General features: G+C 36.8%; 2 protein-coding genes and 1 long non-coding RNA gene across 7 annotated transcripts in view; 1 reads left to right on the top strand and 2 right to left on the bottom strand.

Moving 5' to 3' along the window:
• The window catches only part of LOC121913649, a 37,391-nt gene extending 29,769 nt beyond the window's left edge, over window positions 1-7,622 (top strand). Inside the window, exon 3 of the long non-coding RNA XR_006100336.1 lies at window positions 7,549-7,622. This is a non-coding gene — a long non-coding RNA (uncharacterized LOC121913649). The remainder of the gene's footprint in view (window positions 1-7,548) is intronic.
• The window catches only part of LOC121913607 (major histocompatibility complex class I-related gene protein-like), a 60,099-nt gene extending 44,595 nt beyond the window's left edge, over window positions 1-15,504 (bottom strand). For 3 of the 5 annotated variants that reach the window (XM_042436319.1, XM_042436318.1, XM_042436321.1), the window contains exons 1-4: window positions 15,435-15,504; window positions 3,779-4,045; window positions 2,955-3,233; window positions 2,550-2,852 (exon numbers count right to left, since the gene is read on the bottom strand). In XM_042436319.1, the coding sequence (XP_042292253.1) occupies window positions 2,550-2,852; window positions 2,955-3,233; window positions 3,779-4,045; window positions 15,435-15,489 (904 nt within the window). In that variant the 5' untranslated portion in view covers window positions 15,490-15,504. Of the gene's footprint in view, window positions 1-1,231; window positions 1,300-1,666; window positions 1,778-2,549; window positions 2,853-2,954; window positions 3,234-3,778; window positions 4,046-15,434 lie in introns of those variants that run through there. The other 2 variants (XM_042436322.1, XM_042436323.1) reach the window with 2 other exon arrangements.
• Window positions 5,987-25,022, bottom strand: LOC121913601 (major histocompatibility complex class I-related gene protein-like). The gene is made up of 8 exons (XM_042436308.1): window positions 24,876-25,022; window positions 22,853-23,119; window positions 10,285-10,563; window positions 9,896-10,198; window positions 7,529-7,639; window positions 7,206-7,223; window positions 7,014-7,074; window positions 5,987-6,761 (listed from the first exon to the last, which is right to left on the bottom strand). Exons 1-7 carry the CDS (start codon window positions 24,928-24,930, stop codon window positions 7,019-7,021), a joined length of 1,089 nt encoding a protein of 362 aa, XP_042292242.1. The 5' UTR covers window positions 24,931-25,022; the 3' UTR covers window positions 5,987-6,761; window positions 7,014-7,018.
• Between the last annotated feature and the right edge of the window lie 292 nt (window positions 25,023-25,314).

Raw genomic sequence — 25,314 nt, 5'->3', positions numbered from 1 at the left:
TCTAAATATTCAGAAATGTATTTATGTTGTGTAAAATTGTGGAAACATTTACAAGTTTATGTTTAAAAAGAGTTACAGCTGTTACTTGGAGTGGAGGAGCAATGTGTGTTGGAAGACTAAAACATAATTCACAGATATTTATACTTTGGTTAAAGTGGGAGAAGTTGGTATGCAGTGTTCAAACTATGTGAGCAATAACAATGAAACAAACAGAGAAACAAAAACATTAAAAATGTTTTTTTCAATCATGGTCTAGTGCAGAATCTCCATTAGTGTTTCTCAAATGCAACTGTCAAACTAATTGTTAGTGAAAGCATGAGTAGTTGAACATTTAAAGTTTTAAGTTTGACTCATGTTAAGAGCAGAGGTTAAAGTGCTGAGTATCATCATGTCTCCTATAAGTTGACTTAATGCTAATCATCATCAAAGACAGTACATCACATGACTAACTGACATGAAATTGATATCTGAAGACAAAAGATGCCCCACTGGAGTAACGTTGTGGCTCTTTGGTGTCTGGTAGCTGCTGCAGTGATTCATCTCCACCAAAGGTTTGAGGAAACAGCTGGACAGCAGCATCAGTTCTCTCCAGATGTTGTTAGTCCTGCAGTGGAGGATTTACATCAACATCAATGCTTCTATTAGCTCTCAGACAATCTTCACAGATATCATTCTTCACTGCATCCACTGATGACCTGAAACTCATAAATCTGATCTATGAATTCACACTTTAGTTTGATGTATCCCGTGACTTTCTGACGGGTCCTGTGATGTCACATCTCAATATTCATTAAAACAAGTTTTGTTAATGAACATTTATGGTGCAAAATAGAATAAAATATTGAAGCCACAGCATCTTTATTTGAGTTCACTATTCTCCTCTAAATCTTTACTGGAAAGCTCCAAACACAGAGTAACAAATAGAAAGGGACCTGAAATTATGAGTGGTCATTTAACGGTATTTGATTTCATATTGTGTGCAACATGTTTGAGTTTGGCCCAGAATGTAAAAGGTTTAATCACTATTACATTAAAACCTCAGTGTCAGCTGTTTCCTGTAATATACTGGATCTCTTGACTGAGAATTTCTGCCAAATCAGACAAACAGTTGTTTAACAAAGATAGACTTTCAATGTATTTATGAGAGTATTATATCAGTATACTGTAGCTAGTTTCAGGAGAAGGAGCAGAGAGATCCTTCAAACAGTATCTGCACAGTGTTGATGACATGATGAAATACTCACTGTGATCAGTTAAGAGCTGCATCTTTGACTGAAGATGGATCAGAGGATGATGAGTCTGAAATGCAGATGAGAGATTACAATATTTCAAAATTTAAAATGTCAGAATTTTGAAAGCAAATGTAGAAAACACTAATACATGTTTTATAAAAACACTGTATTAGTTTCACTGATTTCTGCTTTTATTGTAAAAGGTAGGAGAGTAACTCTTCAGTTGGATGTCACATTACTGAACATCGGCCACGTCAAACTGTTTTTACATTTGTTTTATTCATTCAGAATAAATATTTTCCTGAAATGTTAGTTTGAATTTGGTGCTGAAATATGCTAAAACAGCTTTTCAAGTTACTGAACATCAGCCAGGTTACACTGTTATTTGTAGCAAAAATGGCTTGATGATGAGTAAAAGTATGTTTGTCTCTCACCATTATTTTTCCTCCTCCAGATGAAGACTCCAGTGATGCAGACTGCCAGGAGCAGCAGCAGTCCTACAACACCTCCAATAACAGGACCAGCAGGGAACTCTGAGAGAGAAACTGGAACCAAAACAAAACATTCACAGAGCGTCAAGTGCATGCCAATGTACTTTTGGTATTTTCACCTAGCTTTGATTCTACATGTCTCTGGAACTCTGAGGGAGGGATGAACACCCTGGTTTTGCATGTTGTATTTATTTTTTCTGAAATTATTTTTAAAGTTTAAATTGATTAGATTGGTTTGTTTTAAATACAAAGCAGGAATAAGGGTGTTTGTTATTTTAGTGAGATTTATTTGGGTGAGCCCTTGCAAAACTCACCCATTCTTGGCACCTAGATTGCAGTGTGCTGCTAGATTGGCAACAGCACATTTTCAACTGTGCCTTTCCCCCCGTGAGGCAAGTCACCCAGAAACCAGACTGGTGCAGGTGAGGATATAACTTCAGGTAAATGCCAGTTCGCCAGTGCAGATACGCTCCTAACTATGTGCTGGCACCAAAACAGAGCCCTTTGTCTGGACCACTGAAATGCATTTTATTGCATCGACTTAGGAAATTTAAGAAGGTCATGTGCATAATGTACCAAGGAAGAAACTACATTTATTTCAGTGAGCAGAACAGCAGTTTTGTTTGTTAACCCTGGACTTAATTAACCCTCCGCTCAGGAATGCTCAGGACTGATGAACTTGTTTTAAACTCATTCAAATTGTGTAATCAGACACCAGAGTTACCACCATCAGAGCATTTACAGTATATACATGACATGTATATATTTTATTGGGCAAGAGATGTTTTTAGGAATAACAATTGCAAATTCAGTATTCCAGTCTTACCCCAGTTGGTTCTGATCACTGCTTTGTCCAGTTTGTTGACGATGTCGTCCTTCACACTGTAGAGCTTAAATACACATTCGTACCTTCTCCAGTCTTCAGGTGTGACTGATGAAAGGTTCAGGTCAACACTCATCTGGAAGGATCCATCATGGTTGGGGAGGATCTCTCCGTGTTCCACGTCCTCATGAAGCTCCTCTCCATCTTTCCTCCAGAAAATCATGGCCCTCTGAGGGTAGAAACCTGTAGCGTGGCAGCTGACTGGAGAGGAGGGAGTCTTCTGTAGGAGAGACACTGAGGGAAGTTCTGGAGAGACAAGTGGTGAGGGGTGTGGGAGGGAGGTTAGAAACAGAAGAGGCATTTTAAAGGCATTGTGTCCATGAAGCTTCATCAGGTCATGTGATCTACCTGTTCTCAGCAGAGAGCTCTTCCCATAGTCTAAATATGTCTTCAATAACTCAGGGCAACCCTGTGTAAGGTAGTAATTCCACCTTTCATTGTGAGGTCTATCTCTGTCTCGCTTGTGTTTGGTGATGATAGCTTGTGGTTTTGGAGCGATCCATGTCAGTGTCTTCAGGTCAAATGCTAAGAAGTCTTCTCCATCATAACCAAACTGAATAAAACCATTAACCTCTCCAGTCTCATCATCCCACTCACAGCCATCCATCCTCTGGAAGATGTGGACACCTGAGAGACAGAGAGAGAGAGAGAGCAGAGTGAGATCCCACAGAGGGTTACAGGTGGCTGGAGCCTATGTGAGCCTGCATTTTAGACATCGAGGAACATGTGGAAGGGTCACTTCTTCATTGCAAGGCCAACACACAGAAATACACAAAGTGACATCAAGGCGTCAAACTTTCCAACCAAAACTTACCTGACTTGCAATTAATTAATTGAATTAAACATTCAGATCAAACCATACATGACAAAAAGGGCCTCACACACACACAAAGAACAAGGGCGAGTTTGAAACCCAATTTGCTTAGTTTTTCAGTGAATCCAGCACATAACTACCAGGGAAGCTATATATAATACTAATATTTACCACCCATTTTGAAAGAGTCCCTCACATTAGATGACTGTTAATAGAGGGAGGGATGTGAATGAAGAATATATGCACATTTAGTAAACTGTGTATGTGTTTGAACATGTAAACATGTTTATAATAGAACTATATCTGTTTGCTATTTGACAAAAAACACAACTTTACATTTTTACAGTATTTTACTTACCTTCAGTTTGGTTCAGTTGCTGCTTCAAAATGTCAATGTGAGCTTTGTAGGAATATTGGGTTGACAAACACTTCTGAGTGTACCACTCCAAGTGTTGTGGATCATCTTCTAACATTTTTTGTGACCAGTCCTGTTTGGCTTCTGGTATCTTACTGATGCTGTCATAGTAACCTGTTGGAACTTCATCAATCAACACAACAACCACAAAATCTGGGAATTTTTTGGCACCAGAGGATGTTGTGAAGAAAAACTTCAGCGAGTGTTTCACTGTAAAAGAAAGAGGTTTGAATTGTTTTGAAATCCAGTTTTCATAAACATACATTTATTCATACTTGTGATAATTACATTTAATTACAAATACATAAATGGCCAGGCAGCCAAAAACACGACTCAAAACATAAATGAATGCTGGATATGTTAATAGGTCATTTTTTGTTGGCACATTTTTTAATATTTTAACATTATTATGTTATAAATTAATGTTGCATTCCTGTCTTGCACCACTCTTGTAATCTACAGTACAGCACTGGCCATTAGAAGGTGTACATGTAATGAGAATATTACTTTGAAATCACAGTTACAGTCACAAAAGTCTTCTTATGAAACATTAAATTCATTGGTGTCATTCACTGTGTATTTAAAACAAATCCAGATGCAGAATGTAAAAACTCCTTTATTAAAGTAATACTTGAGGAATTTGCTTTGAGGTTTCAACTTAATTCTTGTTCTGTCAATATTATATTATTATAACATATTATATCATAATAGGCCTAGATTATATTATACTGCAGTACAGAATCTATAATCTGAATTTACAGCATGAGTAAACATTTGAAAACCATTTGTTACAGTTTTGTCTTTTATATTTAAATTAATTTCAATGAATGACACTGTTCAATAAAGTCAAAGGAAATAATCCGACACACAGCCAGATGTTAACAACATACAGAACATCAGTACTGTACAGAAACTTATTTATTATTTTGTTATTTCTGCAAAATCCCGAATATATTCAGTGTCAGAGACACCTGAACGGCATTATTGGTTAGATTCATAGATTAATCTCACACGTTTCAGACCTGAATTAATCTCATTAATAGCTGTATTTCATTGGACATCTCAGCAGTTTATGTAATAGATATGAGAGAGAAGTAAAAGAAGAGAATACAGTACTAGTCAGAAGTTTGGACACACTTTCTCATTCAAGAGAATGGGAAGACCTCTCACAAGTTTCATATGTTAAAAACACAATAAAAACAGTGTTAAAAATGCATTGGCAGTGAATAGACATGTTTAAATCTGAGGTATGTTGATCTCTGCAGTAAATGTGCAGTTTATGAATATGATGCACATAAATGCTGAAATAGAAGTTAAACAACTGTTTAAAAAGATTATTCAGTTACCTGGAGATGCAACATGGCAAAAGAGAAGCAACAACATTAAATCCTTCATCTTGATTTGATACAGACATTAAAAAACACTGTGATGAAAGAAAGACTGTTAACAGTGTCAACAGTCAAATGAAATGACCAATAGAAATTATAAATAGCTGTGCATCACGTGTTACCAGGAGGAGTAAATTCAATATCTGACTGGCTGATCAGATTCAACAGGAAAATGCAGGAAATGTGTTTTTTTTTTTTGTTATTTACATGAAATTTAATAACATGTAGTAACATGAGCATTTGTTTAAAGTCATATAACACAATTTATTCAATGAGGCAGTTTAAAGTGTTTTATAACCCGACTGTGGGGGAGGAAGCGGTGATGGTGGAAATGCTCTAGCAGCTGTTTCTCTGTGGTGACCTCACAGCTGAGACATTTCAGAGTTATGTTGCTTTCTAGTGGTAAAATAGGGAAATACACACTCAGAGTCACAAGGTTCAGTGTATTCCTTCATTAACAAATGAAAATTTGTGGTATGTGTGTGTGTGTGTTTTGTAGTAGTGTAAACTTTTCCTTTTATCCTCACACATGTTGACAACTGAGAATTTTAAAAAGTAAGCTCATGCTTTCCAGGTATCAGGAACAAGCTTCACAAGAGTGTTTCCCAAAACTTGGGACAAAACCTTTAAGCCTACACATCTGAACATTTGTGGTAAACACAGGTATGATGTAACAGGAACACTTCTTAAGCAGGATTTCAGAAGAATTTTATTTATCAATTTAAGGTAAATATAACACTATTAGAACAAATAAGACCAAAAAATGACACTAGAAAATGTTGCAGCTGCTCTAGACAAAATGAAGTTCACCAAAATATCATGTTTTACATTCACCAGTGAAAAGATGATTGATTAAACAATTCATAATTAATCATTATTATCTTGTAGATGATGTAAAGACAATCTTTAACTGAAGTGAACACATTTAGCCAAAAACAGATCACATGACCTTAGAGAAGATGTATACTGTCATGTAGACAAATCAATTTTTCCATATTTGCAATATGAAATAAAGTACATCTATCAGTACCACAGATAAAACCCTCATTAATCCTCTAACACCAATAATATGAGCATTAACAATAATGTTACAATGACATTAACATTTGTCATCTGCATGACAAATACAGGACATGTAAAGATGACAAATGTATAAGATACAAATATAAGCTCTAAAAAGTGTTATTGCTTTAATATGTGAGTTTCAATGAAAGGAGGAATGTCTAAATATTCAAAAATCTATTTGTAAACTAATTGTTAGTGAAAGCATGAGTAGTTGAGCATGTACAGTTTTAAGTTTGACTCCAGCTTAAGAAGCAGAGGTTAGAGTGCTCCATGTCTCCAATCATCATCAAAGACAGCACATCACATGACTAACTGACATGAATTTGATATCTGAAGACAAAAGATGCCCCACTGGAGTAACGTTGTGGCTCTTTGGTGTCTGGTAGCTGCTGCAGTGATTCATCTCCACCAAAGGTTTGAGGAAACAGCTGGACAGCAGCATCTGCTGATAACCTGAAACTCATAAATCTGATCTATGAATTCAGAGTTACAAATAGAAAGGAGCCTGGACTTATTAGTGGTCATATTATATGTATGTTTAATTTTTGTCCGAAATATAAACGTGACTGAGAAATTCTGCCAAATCAGTCTCTTTAACAAAGACAGACTTTCAGTATATTTATGAGAGTATTATATCAGTATACTGTAGCTAGTTTCAGGAGGAGCAACAGAGAGATTCTTCATACAGTATCTGCACAGTGTTGATGACATGATGAAATACTCACTGTGATCAGTTAAGAGCTGCATCTCTGACTGAAGATGGATCAGAGGATGACGAGTCTGAAGCTATAAAAGAAAAACAAACTGTCAGTAATTCAATTTAAACTATTAACTGCATTTATTTGTAGAGAGAGAGAGAGAGAGAGACAGAGAGAGAGAGAGAGAGAGAGAGAGAGATAAACTGACAGATTACTCACAGTTTGCCGGCCTGAATCCTGAAATACAGATGAGAGATTACAATACTTCAAAATTTAACATGTTAGAATTTATGAAAGCAAACAAAGAAAACACTAATAAATGTTTTATAGAAACACTGTACTAATTTCACTGATTTCTGCTTTTATTGCAAAAGATGAGAGTAACTCTTCAGTTGGAGATCACGTTACTGAACATCAGCCAGATTACACTGTTATTTGTTTTATTCATTCAGAATAAATATTTTCCTAAAATGTTGCTGAAATATGCTAAAACAATGGAGTTAAATGGTGTCATGATGAGTAAAAGTATTGTTGTCACTCACCATTATCTCTCCTTCTCCAGATGAAGACTCCAGTGATGCAGACTGCCAGGAGCAGCAGCAGTCCTACAACACCTCCAATAACAGGACCAGCAGGGGACTCTGAGGGAGAAACTGGAACAAAAACAAAACATTCACAGTGCATCAAGTGCATGCCAATGCATTTTTGGTATTTTCACCTATAATGATGTATGATAATCATACAACAGTATTTACAACCACTTTTGTTACTTTCATCCCCCCAAAACACAGGACTTTCTCTCCAAGGGCTTTTTTCCTGTGAGTGTTTTCCGCTGAGGAAACTCATTATTGTCCAGGATGTGCAGAGTTGAAAATATAAGTACAGTAGTTCAACTACACTGCCAAGAGCAGGTGATGTCTCTTTTTAAAGGTTCCATATATAGAATTGGGAAGCAATTTACATATCTTAATGTTTTTTTATTGCCAGTGAGTGAACAGGTAGTAATGTAATGTAAAAATAGAGTCCTTCCCTGCCTTTCTCAGTTGCCTGTGGACTGATTTCTATGTGAAGGCCCTGGGCTGGATTTTCCGCGTAAATCCAACAAAAGTGACGTTTCTGTGTGCTCCCAAGTGCCTTACCTCTATCCTGCTAACATCAACAAATGACACAACAACACAATAAAAACTGTGCTATCTGACTAGAAACACCCTGCAGATATTAGCTCTCAAGCTAATAAGACAGCTAGCTGCCGCTGTCAACCACTAAACATTTCACAACAAAACACACCTGCAATGACGCCCACTGCTGAGCACACACAGCTAAAATATTATTTCCTCAAAAAAGGAGCAGAAAACAAGCTCCAGAGCGATAGCAGAACATAGCTCACCACTTTTGTTTTTCTTGTTGGTAGTCCAAAATGTCATAATAGGCACACATTTCACAAAAAAACTGCAGCGTGCACTCTCACGTGGTCACACGTTTCCTTAGATGAGCAACAATTCTAGTTTGTTCTTGTTTTGTGTAAGAGCCATTGTTTTATTGCTGTAAATGTTGTGTCAAATCATTTGTGTTTATTTTTGCTGTTAGTTGCTGATAGTTTTATACTGTGGGTGTATTACTAGCTCATTATTTGTAAAGTGTGACTTCTAGCGTTATAGTAACAGTATTATCTTGTGAGAACAAGATAATACCTTCTATGCACCAGATAATAAGTTATTATCTTGTGGGCACAAGATACAGACAGGTGACAAACTGGTCCAGGTCTGAATGCTTGATCCCTACAGTGAGGGGATCTGGTGGCTCTGTTATGCTGTAGGGGACATTTTGCTGGCATGGTTTGGGTCCACTTGTCCCCTTAGAGAGAAGGGTCACTGCAAATCAATACAAAGCTGTTCTGAGTGATTGCCTTTATCCTATAATGATACATTTCTATCCTGATGGGAGGAGTCTCTTCCAGGATGACAATAGGGCATGAGGGGTCACTGGTTTGATAAGTATGAAAATGATGTGAATCATATGCTATGGCCTTCACAGTCACCAGATCTCAACCCAACTGAAAACCTATGGGAGACTTTGGACTGACATGTAAGACAGCGCTCTCCACCACCATCATCAGAACACCAAATGAGAAAATATCTTTTTTAAATAATGGTGTTCTTCAGCCTTTGCATTGATTCTACAGTCTCTGAACTCTACTGGAGGGATGAACATCCTGGTTTTTCATGTTGTATATATTTTTTATGAAAATATTTTTAAAGTTTAAATTGATTAGATTGGCTTGTTTTAAATACAAAGCAGGAATAAGGGTGTTTGTGTTATTTTGGTGAGATTTATTTGGGTGAGCCCTCACCAAAGAAAATGACAGTAATATTAAAGATCATAGGTTCGCTGTGCTGTCAACCTTTTCCTGAGCAGGTGGACAGTGGACTGCGCAAAACTCACTCATTCTTGGCACCTAGATTGCAGTGTTCTGCTGGATTGGCAACAGCACATCTTCAACTGCACCTTTCCTCCCACGAGGCACATGGCAACTCACCCAGACACCAGACTGGTGCAGGTGAGGATATAACTTCAGGTAAATGCCAGTGGCAAAAGAGAGCCCTTTGTCTCGACCACTGAACTGCATTTTATTGAATCCACTTGTAATTTAAGTAGGTCATGTGCATAATGTAACAAGTAAGAAACTACATTTATTTCAGTGAGCAAAATAGCAGTTTTGTTTGTTAACCCTGGACTAACCCACAGCTCCAGAATGCTCAGGACTGATAAACTTGTTTTAAACCCATTCAAATTGTATAATCAGAAGCCAGAGTTACCACCACATTTACAGCAAATGACATGTATATATTTTATTGGACAACAGATGTTTTTAGGGAATAACCATTGCAAAGTCAGTATTCCAGTCTTACCACAGTTGGTTCTGATCACTGTTTTATCCAGTTTGGTGACGATGTCGTACTTTGCACCAGAGAGATGAAACACACATTCGTACCTCCTCCAGTCTTCAGGTGTGACTGATGAAAGGTTCAGGTCAACACTCATCTGGAAGGATCCATCATGGTTGGGGAGGATCTCTCTGTGTTCCACGTCCTCATGAAGCTCCTCTCCATCTTTCCTCCAGAACATCATGGCTCTGTGAGGGTAGAAACCTGTAGCGTGGCAGCTGACTGGAGAGGAGGGAGTCTTCTGGAGGAGAGACACTGAGGGAAACTCTGGAGAGACAAGGGGCAGGAGTGAGGGAGGGAGATTAGAAACAGAAAAGGCAACAATGGAACTATATCAGGTCAGATGATTCTACCTGTTCTCAGCAGAGAGCTCTTCCCAAGGTCCAAATATCTCTTCACAAACTCAGGGCACTGCTGGGTGAGGAAGTTTTTCCACCTTTCATTGTTGGGTCTCTCTCTGTCTCGCTTGTGTTTGGTGATGACAGCTTGTGGTTTTGGAGCGATCCATGTCAGTGTCTTCAGGTCAAATACTATGAAGTCTTCTCCATCATAACCAAACTGAACAAACCCATTAACCTCTCCAGTCTCATCATCCCATTCACAGCCGTTCATCCTCTGGAAGATGTGGACACCTGAGAGAGAGTCAGAGTGCAGAGTGAGATCCCACAGAGGGTTACAGGTGGCTGGAGCCTATATGAGGCTGAATTTTAGAGGTCGAGGAACATGTGGAAGGGTCACCTCCTCATTGCAAGGCCAACACATAGAAATACACAAACTGACATCAAGGGGTCAAACTTTCCACTTATCAACTTACCTAACTTGCAATTTTTAAAAATCCAGATCAAACCAAACATGACAAAAAGAGCCTCACACACACACACACACACACACACACACACAGACACACACACACACACACACACACACACACACACACACACACACACACACACACACACACACACACACACCAAGTCCAAGATTCAAATGTAGAACCCTTTTGCACAGTTTTTCAGTGAATTCAGCACATAGCTACCAGGGAAACTATATATAATATTAATATTGACGACCCATTTTGAAAGAGTCCCTCACATTACATGGCTGGTAATAGAGGGAGAGATATGAGTGAAGAATATATGCACATTTAGCAAACTGTGTATGTATTTGAACATGTAAAAATGTGTGTTTATAATGCAACTATATCTGTTTGCTATTTGACAAAAAACACAACTTTACATTTTTACAGTATTTTTACTTACCCTCAGTTTGGTTCAGTTGCTGCTTCAAAATGTCAATTTGAGCTTTGTGGTTGTACTGGTTTAACAAACACTGCTGAGTGTACAACTCCATGTGCTGTGGATCATCTTCAAACATTTTTTGTGACCAGTCCTGTTTGGCTTCCACTGTCTTATTGATGCTGTCACAGTAACCCCATTGAACTTCATCAACCAACCCAACAACCACAAAATCTGGGAAGTTTTTGACTCCAGAGGACTTTGTGAAGAAAAACTTCAGTGAATGTTTCACTGTAAGAGAAAGAAGTTTAAAAGGTTTTGAAATCGACTTTTCATAAACATGCATTTATACATATTTATGATAATAACATTTAATTACATTAAATATTTTGTCCAGCATGAAACCTCAGACACACAAAGTTAGTGATGAGCTGGTGATGAAAGTAGAACATCTACCAACCTAAGAGCCAGATATTATACTTGGAATGATTGAGACTAAACAAAAGAGAGTGAATATTGACCTTCCATTGGCCAGGCAGCCAAAAACACAACTCAAAACACAAATGAATGCTGAATATGTTAATAGGCCATGTTTTGTTGGCACATTTGCCATGATGACTAAGACAGCTTTATTAACCTTACTGATCATCATTTTATATAAGGTTAGTAATGACTACATATACATTCAAGTGTAAATCTAATCAAAATGTTAAATCTTGATATAAACATCTGAAAGTGGAACAACATAGGGTGAGAAAAGCATGAATTACAACTATTTATCACATTTGCCTTATTTTGCTTGAACAGTGACAAAATATCTTAATCTTTAGAAACTATGTTATTTTATTATATTATTTACTTTGATTAATCAACATTTTAAAAAAATCTGTATATAATCATAACAATTAATATGAGTTATTAGTACAGTAGGAAGCTGCTATGATATGAGCCCAGAAACCTGATCTGTGTTTAGTCGGTCTGGTGGAAAAAAAAACAAAACAACATTGTACAAATCTGATGAAATAATTTCAGAATTGTTACTTTGGTGAATAATGTTCAATGACATCAGTATAAAAAACCTCAAACCAAGAGGAAACAAAAGCCAACTGAATCAGGCCTAGGTCAGTGATGATTACAAGATAAAGACCTCATAATTACAAAATAGTTTCTGATGAATTCATATTAACCAGATATTTCCTCTCAATGATGAGGTAAATATCTTCAACATAATATAGATATTAGTTATACATTTAATCCTAATATAGGAGATGCTACATTATATGAAAATATTTTAAGAAAATATCTCTGAATATTTTTTTCCACTGTTATTTCAATGTGCCTCCATACGAATCAATATCATTTCTTCTCTTTAATAATAATAATCAGCAGTGAACAGACATGTCAAAATCTGAGGTATGTTAAGCTCTGCAGTAAATGTACAGTTATATTTAAAAAGAGAAATATAAAGGCTGAAATAGAAGTTACAACAACTGTTTTAAAGATTGTATGAATAATAAATTGTATTTTTAATATTAATATTCAGTAAACAAAAACTAAGCCTAATTAAAAACAGTTACTGCAATATGATAAATATTTGTGAAATTGTGCTTTACTACATGATGCTGGTACATTAAGCTGCAGTTAATAGTCTAAGTGAGAATCATTACACTTAATGAAAGACCAACATCATCTGAAGCAGAAGGTCATACTCAAGTATCTCCTCTTGTGTCACATAGACTCCACACATGCAGTTATTAAAGTGTTAATACATTTTTGTTGAGACAGTTTTGGAATATCTGTCATTTTAAAATACACTGAGACATGACGTAGCCCATGATTTATGCCTTGGCTTATAGTTTTCACATTATTATGTTATAAGTTAATGTTGTATTCCTGTCTTGCAACACCTGAGTCTATCTCACAGGTAATCTACAGTACAGCACTGGCCCTCAGAAGGTGTACATGTAATAAGAATATTGCCTTGAAATCACAGTTACAACTCATAAAGGTCTTCATATGAAACATTAAATCATTTGTAGAAAATCCTCCTTCCTGCCCAGTCCTAGGTGGGCAGGACTTAGTCTCAACCTAACGGGCCACACCTGAACTGATAAGAAGCCTGGCTCAGTCTCTCCCTTTGTCTGCTGCAGCATGCTGACCTCTGTGTGATATCAGCTACCTTCTCCAGTTGACTGTGCACCAGATATATTATTTGAGTAAGTTAAGGAAGTGTATTGTAGTTATTACTGTTTCTTTGTTCAATAACCAAACAAGTGCTTTGATTTGATTAAGATTTATTATAGTACCTTTGTTTACTGATTATTGTTTTCATTTGCCTTTTAGCCTTTAAATCGTCTGTGCAAGTCAACTATTTAAATGGAAATCCTGTGAACAAAACAATAAACTGTTGAATGGCTCTCATCTCTGGTCCTCATACTTTAACTGGTGGGCCAACGCAGAGTCTCTTTAAATAACTCAGCTACCACAAAGTCAAGTTTCCACAACATTGGTGTCATTCACTGTGTATTTAAAACAAATCCAGATACAAAATCTAAAAACTCCTTTATTAAAGTAATACTTGAGGTCTGTGCTTTGAGATTTCAACTTATTTCATGTTCTGTGAATATTATATTATTATGACATATCATATTAGGCCTAGATTATATTATATTATACTGTATTATATTATTCATAATCTGAGTTTACAGTATGAGTACACATTTAAAACAATTTGTTAGAGTTTTATGTTTTATATTTAGGTTCATTTCAATAATGACACTATTTGATAAAGTCAAAAGAAACTTAACCGACACACAACCAGATGTTAACAACATACAGAAACAGCCTGTTCTCACTCCCAACTCGTCACATATCGACGCTTGGTCAGGACCCCGTGCCGTCACTTTTTAACGCACTGGGTATCCCTTCAGCATCATTTTTCAACGTACAGGGTAGTCCGATAGACTTCTGTTGAACTCCCACAACATCTGAAATAGACGCCATGAGACCGATGACGTCTATACTAGGTGACAAATTTCAGCCTGGTCGCCAGAATAAAACATTGGTTTTTGCAAACCACAAATACGTTGAATATCTACATTTCAACACCTGTACTACGGAGCATATTAACATTTCAACAATACTTATCATATCAACATTTTTGAAGTGACGTACTTCACATGACATCTATATAAGCTGACTTTCTTCTTAGGAGTGGGAGGGTTTGGTGGATGGCTTTAAACTTTGTTGGCAGAAAGTTGGAAAGCAGCAGAGACATGGTTCGAGACCACCTTGCCATTTTTATTTTATTTTTTATTTTAACCCAAACCATGATCTTTCCCTAACCCTAACCAAGTGGTTTTTGTGCCTAAACTTAACCAGACCTTAACCACCATGTTGTCACACCATAAAATATAATTATTTTTTAACGGTGACTGCCGTGTTACTGCGCATTGACAAATTATGCTAAGCGGTACCCAGTGCATTAAAAAGTGACGCCACGGGATCCAGCTTCGATATGTGACGAGTTGGCAGTGAGAACGTGTTGACAGAACACCAGTACTGTACAGAAACTTTTATTTCAGCAAAATCCTGGATATATTCAGTGTCAGTGACACCTGAACGACATTATTGATAAAATTCATAAATTAATCTAACATGTTGCAGACCTGAATTCATTTCTTTAGTAGCTGCATTTCAACTGACATCTCAACAGTTTATGTGATAGATACTAGAGAGAAATAAAAAAAGCAAATTACACTACCAGTCAGAATGGGACGGTGTGTCCAAATTTTGGACTGATACTGTAAATGAAAGTTGATTTGTGTTCAACAGAACTGTGTGCACACCTCTATTAACTAAATTTTGGTGTTTGCGCTCTCTGCAATTTTTGTTATGGACCAATCTCTGTGTTATAAAAGCATGAAACATTGGAAACCACTCGGCTCGCTGTAAAATCTAACTTTACTGCATGTAATGGACCCATGGCGGGTATGCGTCTACCCCCGCGGTGATTACGCGCATGTCTATAAAGGATTTGTAAATAATTTATTTACCATTGCTAAAGCCATTGATTAAACCCTTTACAAAGGACGACTTATCAAAAATGGTACAGGTAAAGCTTGATGTAAATGGCGTAAAAGTGCCCAATTTGAAAGTGAAAGTGAACTGTATCACTCTAGGCCTTCTACACTCTCACTTAAAACGAAACAAGTAATTTTCGACGACTAAATGTTAAAAAAAACAACACATTTTAAAGTTAATCTTACCTGAAAGTGTGACAGGAAAGAAGATGAGCAGAAAAACAAGCTCCATTGTCTTCATGGCATGACTTTTTGGGGAGTCCTGTTGAGTGACCGCTGCAGTAGACAAACTAGTCGCCGTTTTAATTTTGTTGTGCGTCATAGTGTGTTGTGTGGGAAGGTGGGACCAAAATACACCAGTAACATATTGCACCTGATGCGTGAAGATGTCCAGCCCACTGACTATCACTTATCTATACAGACACACATTTTACCCTTGGAGCAAATGTAATAATTATACATATTTGACAGCTGAAAGTACGAAAAAAAGATCTACAAGTTCACTGATTCACAATAGTGTGCATTCGGTGATTCAGTGGTGCGATTTTTACAGTTGTCTGGATTTATAATGGACAACTATTCTGAATTGCCTGAGTCAGAACATCAGTTATTTTACTTCGATTAGTACGACCCGAGAGGGCCCATGCGTATCGCTACACAGCCACATACTATAGGCTACTGCACATATCTCGGTTTGAATTATCCTGGTGAATTATCCTGGTATGACCTTTGCATACAACAAGAGTAACCTAGTTAATCATGATTCACATAGCGGTGAGTGCTGAACTGCAATTGGACCTGAACTTACATGGCACTTAACTCGCTTTGATCTCTCCTGAATAGATCCTTGCTTGTGATTTATTAACTCTCATGTGTACGTCTCTTTGGATAAAAGTGCCTGCCAAATGAAACTGTAACATCGTAACATTGATCGATTGTTCAGTGTCTAAAATGTCAGAAAATAGTTTTTAAAAAATGCAGATCATATTACATATTCAGATTAATTGTTTTGTCTGACCAACAGTCAAAGACCTAAAGATGTTGAGTTTACTGTCACTGGAAACTGTGGAATTGCAAATATTCACATTTCAGAGGCTGGTACAAGAGAATTATAATTTATTTAGTTAAAAAATTACTTAAATGTTCAATCAATTATCAAAATTGTTGCCAATTAACGTTATGTCAATCAACTAATCAATAATCATCTAATCATTTCAGCTGTAGAGTTATGCCATGTATAGTGGGGGACAACAGGGGCCCAGCAACAAACCTTTGCCTCAGGGCCCAATAGCAGGTTAATCCTCCAAGTGGAGATGTTCAAAACTGACACTCTTTTTAAACCTTTTAGACAAACTGTAATCATATTGTTCCAGAGGGTTTATACAATTGTGTTGCACCGCACTAAGATAAATATCACTACTGAAAAAGCGACTTTTTTAAGGTCACAAATACCAACCAAAAAAAGACTTTTTGACTCATTTTTATGATGTTAATTTATTGTGTATCTGTTTTGGGTTAGTAGTTCTCTGATTTTTAGCCCTCAGTGAGTCTGTGTTTGGTGTAGGTTGTTTAGTTGAGACTACTGATATTTTTGTGGTAAATGTCTTTAGTGTTGCAATTTACTTAATTAATTTTTTTCCCTAAAAGTAATATTCCCCTACATGAATTTGTGGCTGGAGCCTATGTGAGGCTGCATTTTAGAAAATGTCAAGGAACATGTGGAAGAGTCACCTCTTCATTGCAAGACCAACACACAGAAATACACAAACTGACATCAAGGGGTCAAACTTTCCAACCAAAACGTACTTGACCTGCAGTTTTGAAGCATCCAGATCAAACCAAACATGACAAGAATCCTCATCCCATCTCCATTTGCCATCAAATAGGTGCTGATTTTAAGGGTTTATATACACTTTATATCATTAACCTGACTGTGGGGACTTCAAAATGTGATGTGGTGAAGAAGACTGTCTGAGATGTTTGTTTCCTCCTATAGATGCAACAATTGTGTTAAAGGTTTCTGAATGACAGTTTCTGCTGTCATCAACACAACACTGACATTAAGGAAATAAAATAGTGTAAATGTATCTGTTAAGAATTTTACTACCAACCTCCTTTCTGAAATCTAAACATCATGACCATCACTTACAGTACAGAGGTCTATGCAGGTGATCGTTTCCAAAAGTAATTTGCTGTTTATCTGTTGCTAAGTTTTGCATTTATTTGATGATAATTTACAAGTGTTTAAACCTTCAGTAACACGGTTGAAAAGTTACAGTTTAATTTTCACTTTAACTGTATTGGTCTGATCTTTCATGGAAACAGGCTGTTTGTAAGAATCTTGCTTTAACTGTTGAAAACTTAAAGTCAGGAAACTCTTTGTTATGTTGGAGGTGTGGAAATGCTCTGACAGCTGTTTCTCTGTGGTGACCTCACAGCTGAGACATTTCAGAGTTATGTTGCTCTCTAGTGGTGATATAGGGAAAGACACACTCTGAGTCACAAGGTTCAGTGTACTCCTCTGTAGTAGTGTAAACTTTTTCTTTTATCCTCACACATTTTGACAACTGATAACATTTTAAAAAGTAAGCTCATGCTTTCTAGATGTCAGGGACAAGCTTCACTAGAGTGTTTCCCAAAACTTGGAAGAAAACCTTTAAGCCTACACATCTGAACATTTGAGGTTTACACAGGTATGATGTAACAGGAAGACTTCTTAAGCAGGTTTTCAGGAAAATTGTATTTATTAATCAAATAAATTGAACAAGAATGACACTAGAAAATGTAGCAGCTCCACTAGACAAAATGAAGTTCACCAAATAAAAAAAGAAGATAAATGAAAAAAATATTTTTTCTAATTCTCATTTGACCTCATGTACAGACAGATCATTTCTACACCTAATGTATGTGACACATCTGAGAACTGTGACCCCCGAAAAATAATGTTTTACATTCACCAGTGAAAAGATGATTGATTAACAATTCATAATTGATTATTAACTTTTAGATGTGGAGACAAACTTTATCTGAGGTAAAAACATTTAGCCAAAAACAGATCACATGACCTTAGAGAAGATGTATACTGTCACGTAGACATATCAGTTTTTCCAGTTTGACAATATGAAATGAAGTGCATCCATCAGTACCACAGATAAAACCCTCATTAATCCTTTAACATCAATAATCTGAGCATTAACAATAATGTTATAATGACATTAACATTTATCATCCGCATGACAAATACAGGACGTGAAGATGACAAATGTATAAGATACAAATATAAGCTCTAAGAAATGTTATTGCTTTAATATGCTAGTTTCAATGAAAGGAGGAGTATCTAAATATTAAAAAATGTATTTATATTGTGTAAAATTGTGGAAACATTTACAAGTTTATGTTTAAAAAGAGTTACATCTGTTACTTAGTGTGGAGGAGCAATGTGTGTTGGAAGACTAAAACATAACTCAGATATTTACACTTTGGTTAAAGTGAGAGAAGTTGAGATGCAGTGTTCAAACTGTAATCACAATGAAACAAAGAGAGAAACAAAAACTGTGTTTTTTCAATCGTGGCCTAGTGCAGAATCTTCATTAGTGTTTCTAAAATGCAAACTGTCAAACTAATTGTTAGTGAAAGCATGAGTAGTTGAACATTTAAAGTTTTAGGTTTGACTCCAGCGTTAGAAGCAGAGATTAAAGTGCTGCATGTCTCCCATCATCATCAAAGACAGTACATCACATGACTAACTGATATGAATTTGATATCTGACGACAAAAGATGCCCCACTGGAGTAACGTTGTGGCTCTTTGGTGTCTGGTAGCTGCTGCAGTGATTCATCTCCACCAAAGGTTTGAGGAAACAGCTGGACAGCAGCATCAGTTCTCTCCAGATGTTGTTACTCCTGCAGTGGAGGATTCACATCAACATCAATGCTTCTATCAGCTCTCAGATAATCTTCACAGATATCATTCTTCACTGCATCCACTGACGACCTGAAACTCATAAATCTGATCTATGAATTCACACTTTAGTTTGATGTATCATGTGACTTTCTGATGGGTCCTGTGATGTCACATCTCAATATTCATTAAAACAGGTTTTGTTAATGAACATTTATGTTGCAAAATAGAATAAAATATTGAAGCCACAGCATCTTTATTTGAGTTCACTATTCTCCTCTAAATCTTTACTGGAAAGCTGCAAAGACAGAGTAACAAATAGAAAAGGACCTGGAATTATTAGTGGTCATATTATACAGTAATTGATTTCATATTGTATGCAATATGTTTGATTTTGGTCCAGAATGTAAAACATTCAATCACTATCACATTAAAACCTCAGTGTCAGCTGTTTCCTGTAACTATACTGGATCACTTGACTTAGAAATTCTGTCAAATCAGACAAACAGTTTTTAACAAAGACAGACTTTCAGTATATTTATGAGAGTATTATATCAGTATACTGTAGCTAGTTTCAGGAGGAACAACAGAGAGATTCTTCATACAGTATCTGCACAGTGTTGATGACATGATGAAATACTCACTGTGATCAGTTAAGAGCTGCATCTTTGACCTCAGAAATTTCAAAGGATGATGAGTCTGAAGCTATAAAAGAAAAACAAGGTGTCAGTAATTCAATTCAAACGATTAACTGCATTTATTTGTACAGAGAGAGAGAGAGAGAGAGAAATAAACTGACACAATACTCACAGTTTGCAGGACTGAATCCTGAAATACAGATGAGAGATTACAATATTTCAAAATTTAAAATGTCAGAATTTTGAAAGCAAACAAAGAAAACACTAATAAATGTTTTATAGAAATACTGTATTAATTTCACTCATTTCTGCTTTTCAAGCTACTGAACATCAGCCAGGTTACACTGTTATTTGTAGTTAAAAAGGCTTGATGATGAGTAAAAGTATGCTTGTCTCTCACCATTATCTCTCCTTCTCCAGATGAAGACTCCAGTGATGCAGACTGCCAGGAGCAGCAGCAGTCCTACAACACCTCCAATAACAGGACCAGCAGGGAACTCTGAGGGAGAAACTGGAACCAAAGCAAAACATTCACAGTGCATCAAGGGCATGGCAATGTACTTTTGGTATTTTAACCTATAATGATGTCATACATATACAACATTATTGAGCATTACATTTGTTACTTTCATTCCCTTAAAACACAGGACTTTCCCCCGCCATGACACACAGGCAGTTTGGGAATCCTGTGAGAGTTTTCTACTGAGGAAACTTATTATTGTCCAGGATGTGCAGAGTTGTTAATGTGAGTACAGCAGCTCAATTATACTGTCAAAAGCAGATGATGTCTCTTTCTAGGTGAAATTAATGTTACTGGACATGTTGATGTGATGGTTTATTTGGCATCACAATAATTCATACAATGACCATCTGCAGGTGAAAACCACCTTAGTGCTTCAGACCTCTGTGTGTCCATCCTGTGTCTATGTTGTACCTGTTCCCTGTCTTTGTTGTATTACACCTTTTGTGTTTTTGTTATTGTAATACTAAAGCTTTGTTCTTTATGTTTTTCATCCTGTCATCTTTGAGTTGATCACCCTGTCCTCCCTGAAAGCTCTTGCTCTCTCCTGCATGGTCACATGTTTCCTCAGATCAGCAACAGTTCTAGTTTGTTCTTACTTGTTTTAATAAATCTTATTTTCACATACAAACAGTAGATTGTCTTGTGAGTAATCTCATGACAGTGTAATAAATAAAATACAAGTAAAGTAAAAATGTGGTCTAGCATTTTGCATGTTGTGTTTCTGTTTTCTGAAATTATGTTTTATGTTTAATTTGGTTAGATTTGTGACAGACCTGTGCTCCTAATCATTTGCTGGCACACCACTAGATTTGAACTGTTTTTTGTTGCATTCACTAAAGTAATTTTTAGTAGGTCATGTGCATAATGTAACAAGTAAGAAACAATATTTATTTGAATGAGCAGAACAGCAGTTTTGTTTGTTAACCCTGTAATTAACTAACCTTCAGCTCCAGAAAGTCAAGATTGTTTCAAACTCATTCAAATTGTAAAATCAGAGCTCAGGCTTAACATCTTCTAAATGTTCATGGCAAATTTCATGTATACATTAAATAAACACTGTAAAGTCAGTATTCCAGTCTTACCCCAGTTGGTTCTGATCACTGCTTTGTCCAGTTTGGTGACGATGTCGTTCTTTGCACCAGAGAGATGAAACACACATTCGTACCTCCTCCAGTCTTCAGGTGTGACTGATGAAAGGTTCAGGTCAACACTCATCTGGAAGGATCCATCATGGTTGGGGAGGATCTCTCCGTGTTCCACGTCCTCATGAAGCTCCTCTCCATCTTTCCTCCAGAACATCATGGCTCTGTAAGGGTGGAAACCTGTAGCGTGGCAGCTGACTGGAGAGAAGGGAGTCTTCTGGAGGAGAAACACTGAGGGAAGCTCTGAAGAGATAAATGGTGAGGGGTGTGGGAGGGAGGTTAGAAAGAGAAGATGCATTTAAATATTGTTGTGTCCATGAAACTACATCAGGTCATGTGATTCTACCTGTTCTCAGTAGAGAGCTCTTCCCAAGGTCCAAATATCTCTTCATAAACTGAGGGCACTGCTGGGTGAGGAAGTAGTTCCTTCCTTCATTGAGAGCTCTATCTCTGTCCCACTTGTGTTTGGTGATGACAGCTTGTTGTTTTGGAGCGATCCATGTCAGTGTCTTCAGGTCAAATGCTATGAAGTCTTCTCCATCATAACCAAACTGATTAAAACCATTAACCTCTCCAGTCTCATCATCCCATTCACAGCCAAACATCCTCTGGAAGATGTGGACACCTGAGAGAGAGACAGAGTGCAGAGTGAGATCCCACAGAGGGTTACAGGTGGCTGGAGCCTATGTGAGGCTGCATTTTAGAAAATGTCAAGGAACATGTGGAAGAGTCACCTCTTCATTGCAAGACCAACACACAGAAATACACAAACTGACATCAAGGGGTCAAACTTTCCAACCAAAACATACTTGACCTGCAGTTTTTAAGCATCCAGATCAAACCAAACATGACAAGAAGGGCAACACACACACACACACACACACACACACACAGACACACGCACGCACGCACACGCACGCACACACACATACACACATGCACACACGCACGCACACACACGCACACACACGCACACACACATGCACACACATGCACACACGCACACACACGCACACACACACACACACGCACATGCACATGCACACACACACACACACACACACACACACACACACAGAAACACACACACTCACACACACACAAACACACACACAGAGGCCATGATTCAAATGTAAAACCCTTTCGCTCAGTTTTTCAGTGAATCCAGCACATAACTACCAGGGAAACTATATATAATATTAATATTGACGACCCATTTTGAAAGAGTCCCTCACATTACATGGCTGGTAATAGACGGAGAGATATGAGTGAAGAATATATGCACATTTAGCAAACTGTGTTTGTGTTTGAACATGTAAACATGTGTGTTTATAATGCAACTATATCTGTTTGCTATTTGACAAAAAACACAACTTTACATTTTTACAGTATTTTTACTTACCTTCAGTTTGGTTCAGTTGCTGCTTCAAAATGTCAATTTGAGCTTTGTATTCATATTGGTGTAATAAACACCTCTGAGTGTACCACTCCAAGTGTTGTGGATCATCTTCAAATATTTTTTGTGACCAGTCCTGTTTGCCTTCTGCTGTCTTACTGTTGGTGTCACAGTAACCTGCTGGAACTTCATCAACCATCCCAACACCCACAAAATCTGGGAAGTTTTTGACTCCAGAGGACACAGTGAAGAAAAACTTCAGTGAGTGTTTCCCTGTAAGAGAAAGAAGTTTTAAGGGTTTTTAAGTTCATTTTTTTATAATCATGCATTTATCTATACTTGTAAAAATAACATTTAATTACATTAAATATTTTGTCCAGCATGAAACCTCAAACACACAAAGTTAGTGATGAGCTGGTGATGAAAGTAGAACATCTACCAACCTAAGAGCCAGATATTATACTTGGAATGATTGAGACTAAACAAAAGCTAAAAGGAGAGTGAATATTGACCTTCCATTGGCCAGGCAGCCAAAAACACAACTCAAAACACAAATGAATGCTGGATATGTGAATAGGCCATGTTTTGTTGGCACATTTGCCATAATGACTAAGACAGCTTTATTAACCTTACTGATCATCATTTTATATAAGGTTAGTAATGACTACATATACATTCAAGTGTAAATCTAATCAAAATGTTAAATCTTGATATAAATATCTGTACACTGATATGAGATTCCTGAAAGTGGAACAGCATATGATGAGCAAAGCATATGAATTACAACTATTTATCACTGTCTTCCTTACTGTGCCTTATTTTGCTTGAATAGCGACAAAATATCTTAATCTTTAGAAATTATGTGATTTTATTATATTATCTAATGTTATTAATCACATTTTTAAAAAATCTGTATGTAATCATAATAATTAATATGAATTATTAGTACAGTAGGAAGCTGCTATGATATGAGCCCAGAAACTTGATCTGTGTTTAGTCAGTCTGATGAAAAAAAAAAAAAAACACTATAAAAACCTGATGAAATAATTTCAGAAATGTGACTTTGATGAATAATGTTAAATAACATCAGTATCAAAAACCTCAAACCAAGAAGGAACAAAAGCCAAATAAATCAGGCTTAGGTCAGTGATGATTACAAGATAAAGAACTCATAATTACAGAATAGTTTCTGATTAATTCAAAAATAGAGATATTTCCTCTAAATAATGAGGTAAATATCTTAAACACAATATAGCTAATAGTTGTACATTTAGTCCTACTATAGGAGATGCTACATTAGTATGAGAACATATTTGATCATACCTAGATTATATTATATTACACTGCATTACAGTATCACTAATCTGAGTTTACAGTATGAGTACACATTTTAAAACAATCCGTTACAGTGTTATCTTTTATCTTTTCGTTCATTTCAATCAATGACACTATTTAATAAAGTCAAAGGAAATAATCTGACACACAGCCAGATGTTAACAACGCCCAGAACATCAGTACTGTACAGAAACTGTTATTTCTGCAAAATCCCGGATCTATTCAGTTTCAGTGACACCTGAACATCATCATAGATTAATTTAAAATGTTTCAGTCCTGAATTTATCTCATTAATAGCTGTATTTCGACTGACACCTCAACAGGTTATGTGATAGCTACTAGAAATAAATAAAAGAAGCAAAATAAGTATTAGTCAGAATGGGAAGGTGTGTTTAAACTTTGGACTGGTTGTTTGTGTTCAACAGAACGATGTGTGCGCACCCATGGGAGGTATGCGTCCTGTTATGTGCTGCATCATAACACCCACCCACCCACCCACCGCCTCCTTCTCCTCCGCGGCGATTACGCGCCTGTCCCTTGCTAAAGCCATTGATTAAACCCTTTATAACGGACAACTTATCAAAAATGGTACATGTAAAGCTTGATCTAAACTGCGTAAAGGTGCCCAATATGAAAATGAAAGTGAGTTGTGTGTAATTGCTACGCCTTTTACATTTTTTTTAATTAATCTCACCTGAAAGTGTGAAAGGAAAGAAGATGAGCAGAAAAACAATCTCCATCGTCTTCATGGCATCACTTTTTGGGGAGCCGAGTGACCACTGCAGTACACAAACAGTCGTGTTAATGTTGTTGTGCGTCTTCGTGTGTTGTGTGTCAAGGAGGGACCAAACTAGGCCACCAGTATCATATTGCGCCTGACGCGTGAAAGCCTCCAGCCCACTGACTATAACTAATCTACACTGTGCAACCCAACCACAGAAACGTTGAATATATACGTTTCAACACGTGTAATATGTAACATATTAACATTTCAACAAAACGTATCATATTAACATTTCTATCCGTTGAATAATGATGTTTTATGGTGTGACAGCGCTGTGGTTAAGGTCTGGTGAGGTTTAGGCACAAAGACCACTTGTTTGGTGTTAGGAAAAGATCATGGTTTGGCTTAA

Source organism: Thunnus maccoyii, chromosome 15 (assembly GCF_910596095.1).
Source record: "Thunnus maccoyii chromosome 15, fThuMac1.1, whole genome shotgun sequence".
NCBI lineage: Eukaryota > Metazoa > Chordata > Actinopteri > Scombriformes > Scombridae > Thunnus > Thunnus maccoyii.
Note: the sequence above shows the minus strand (reverse complement) of the source record. Positions and strands in the feature narration are given on the sequence as shown.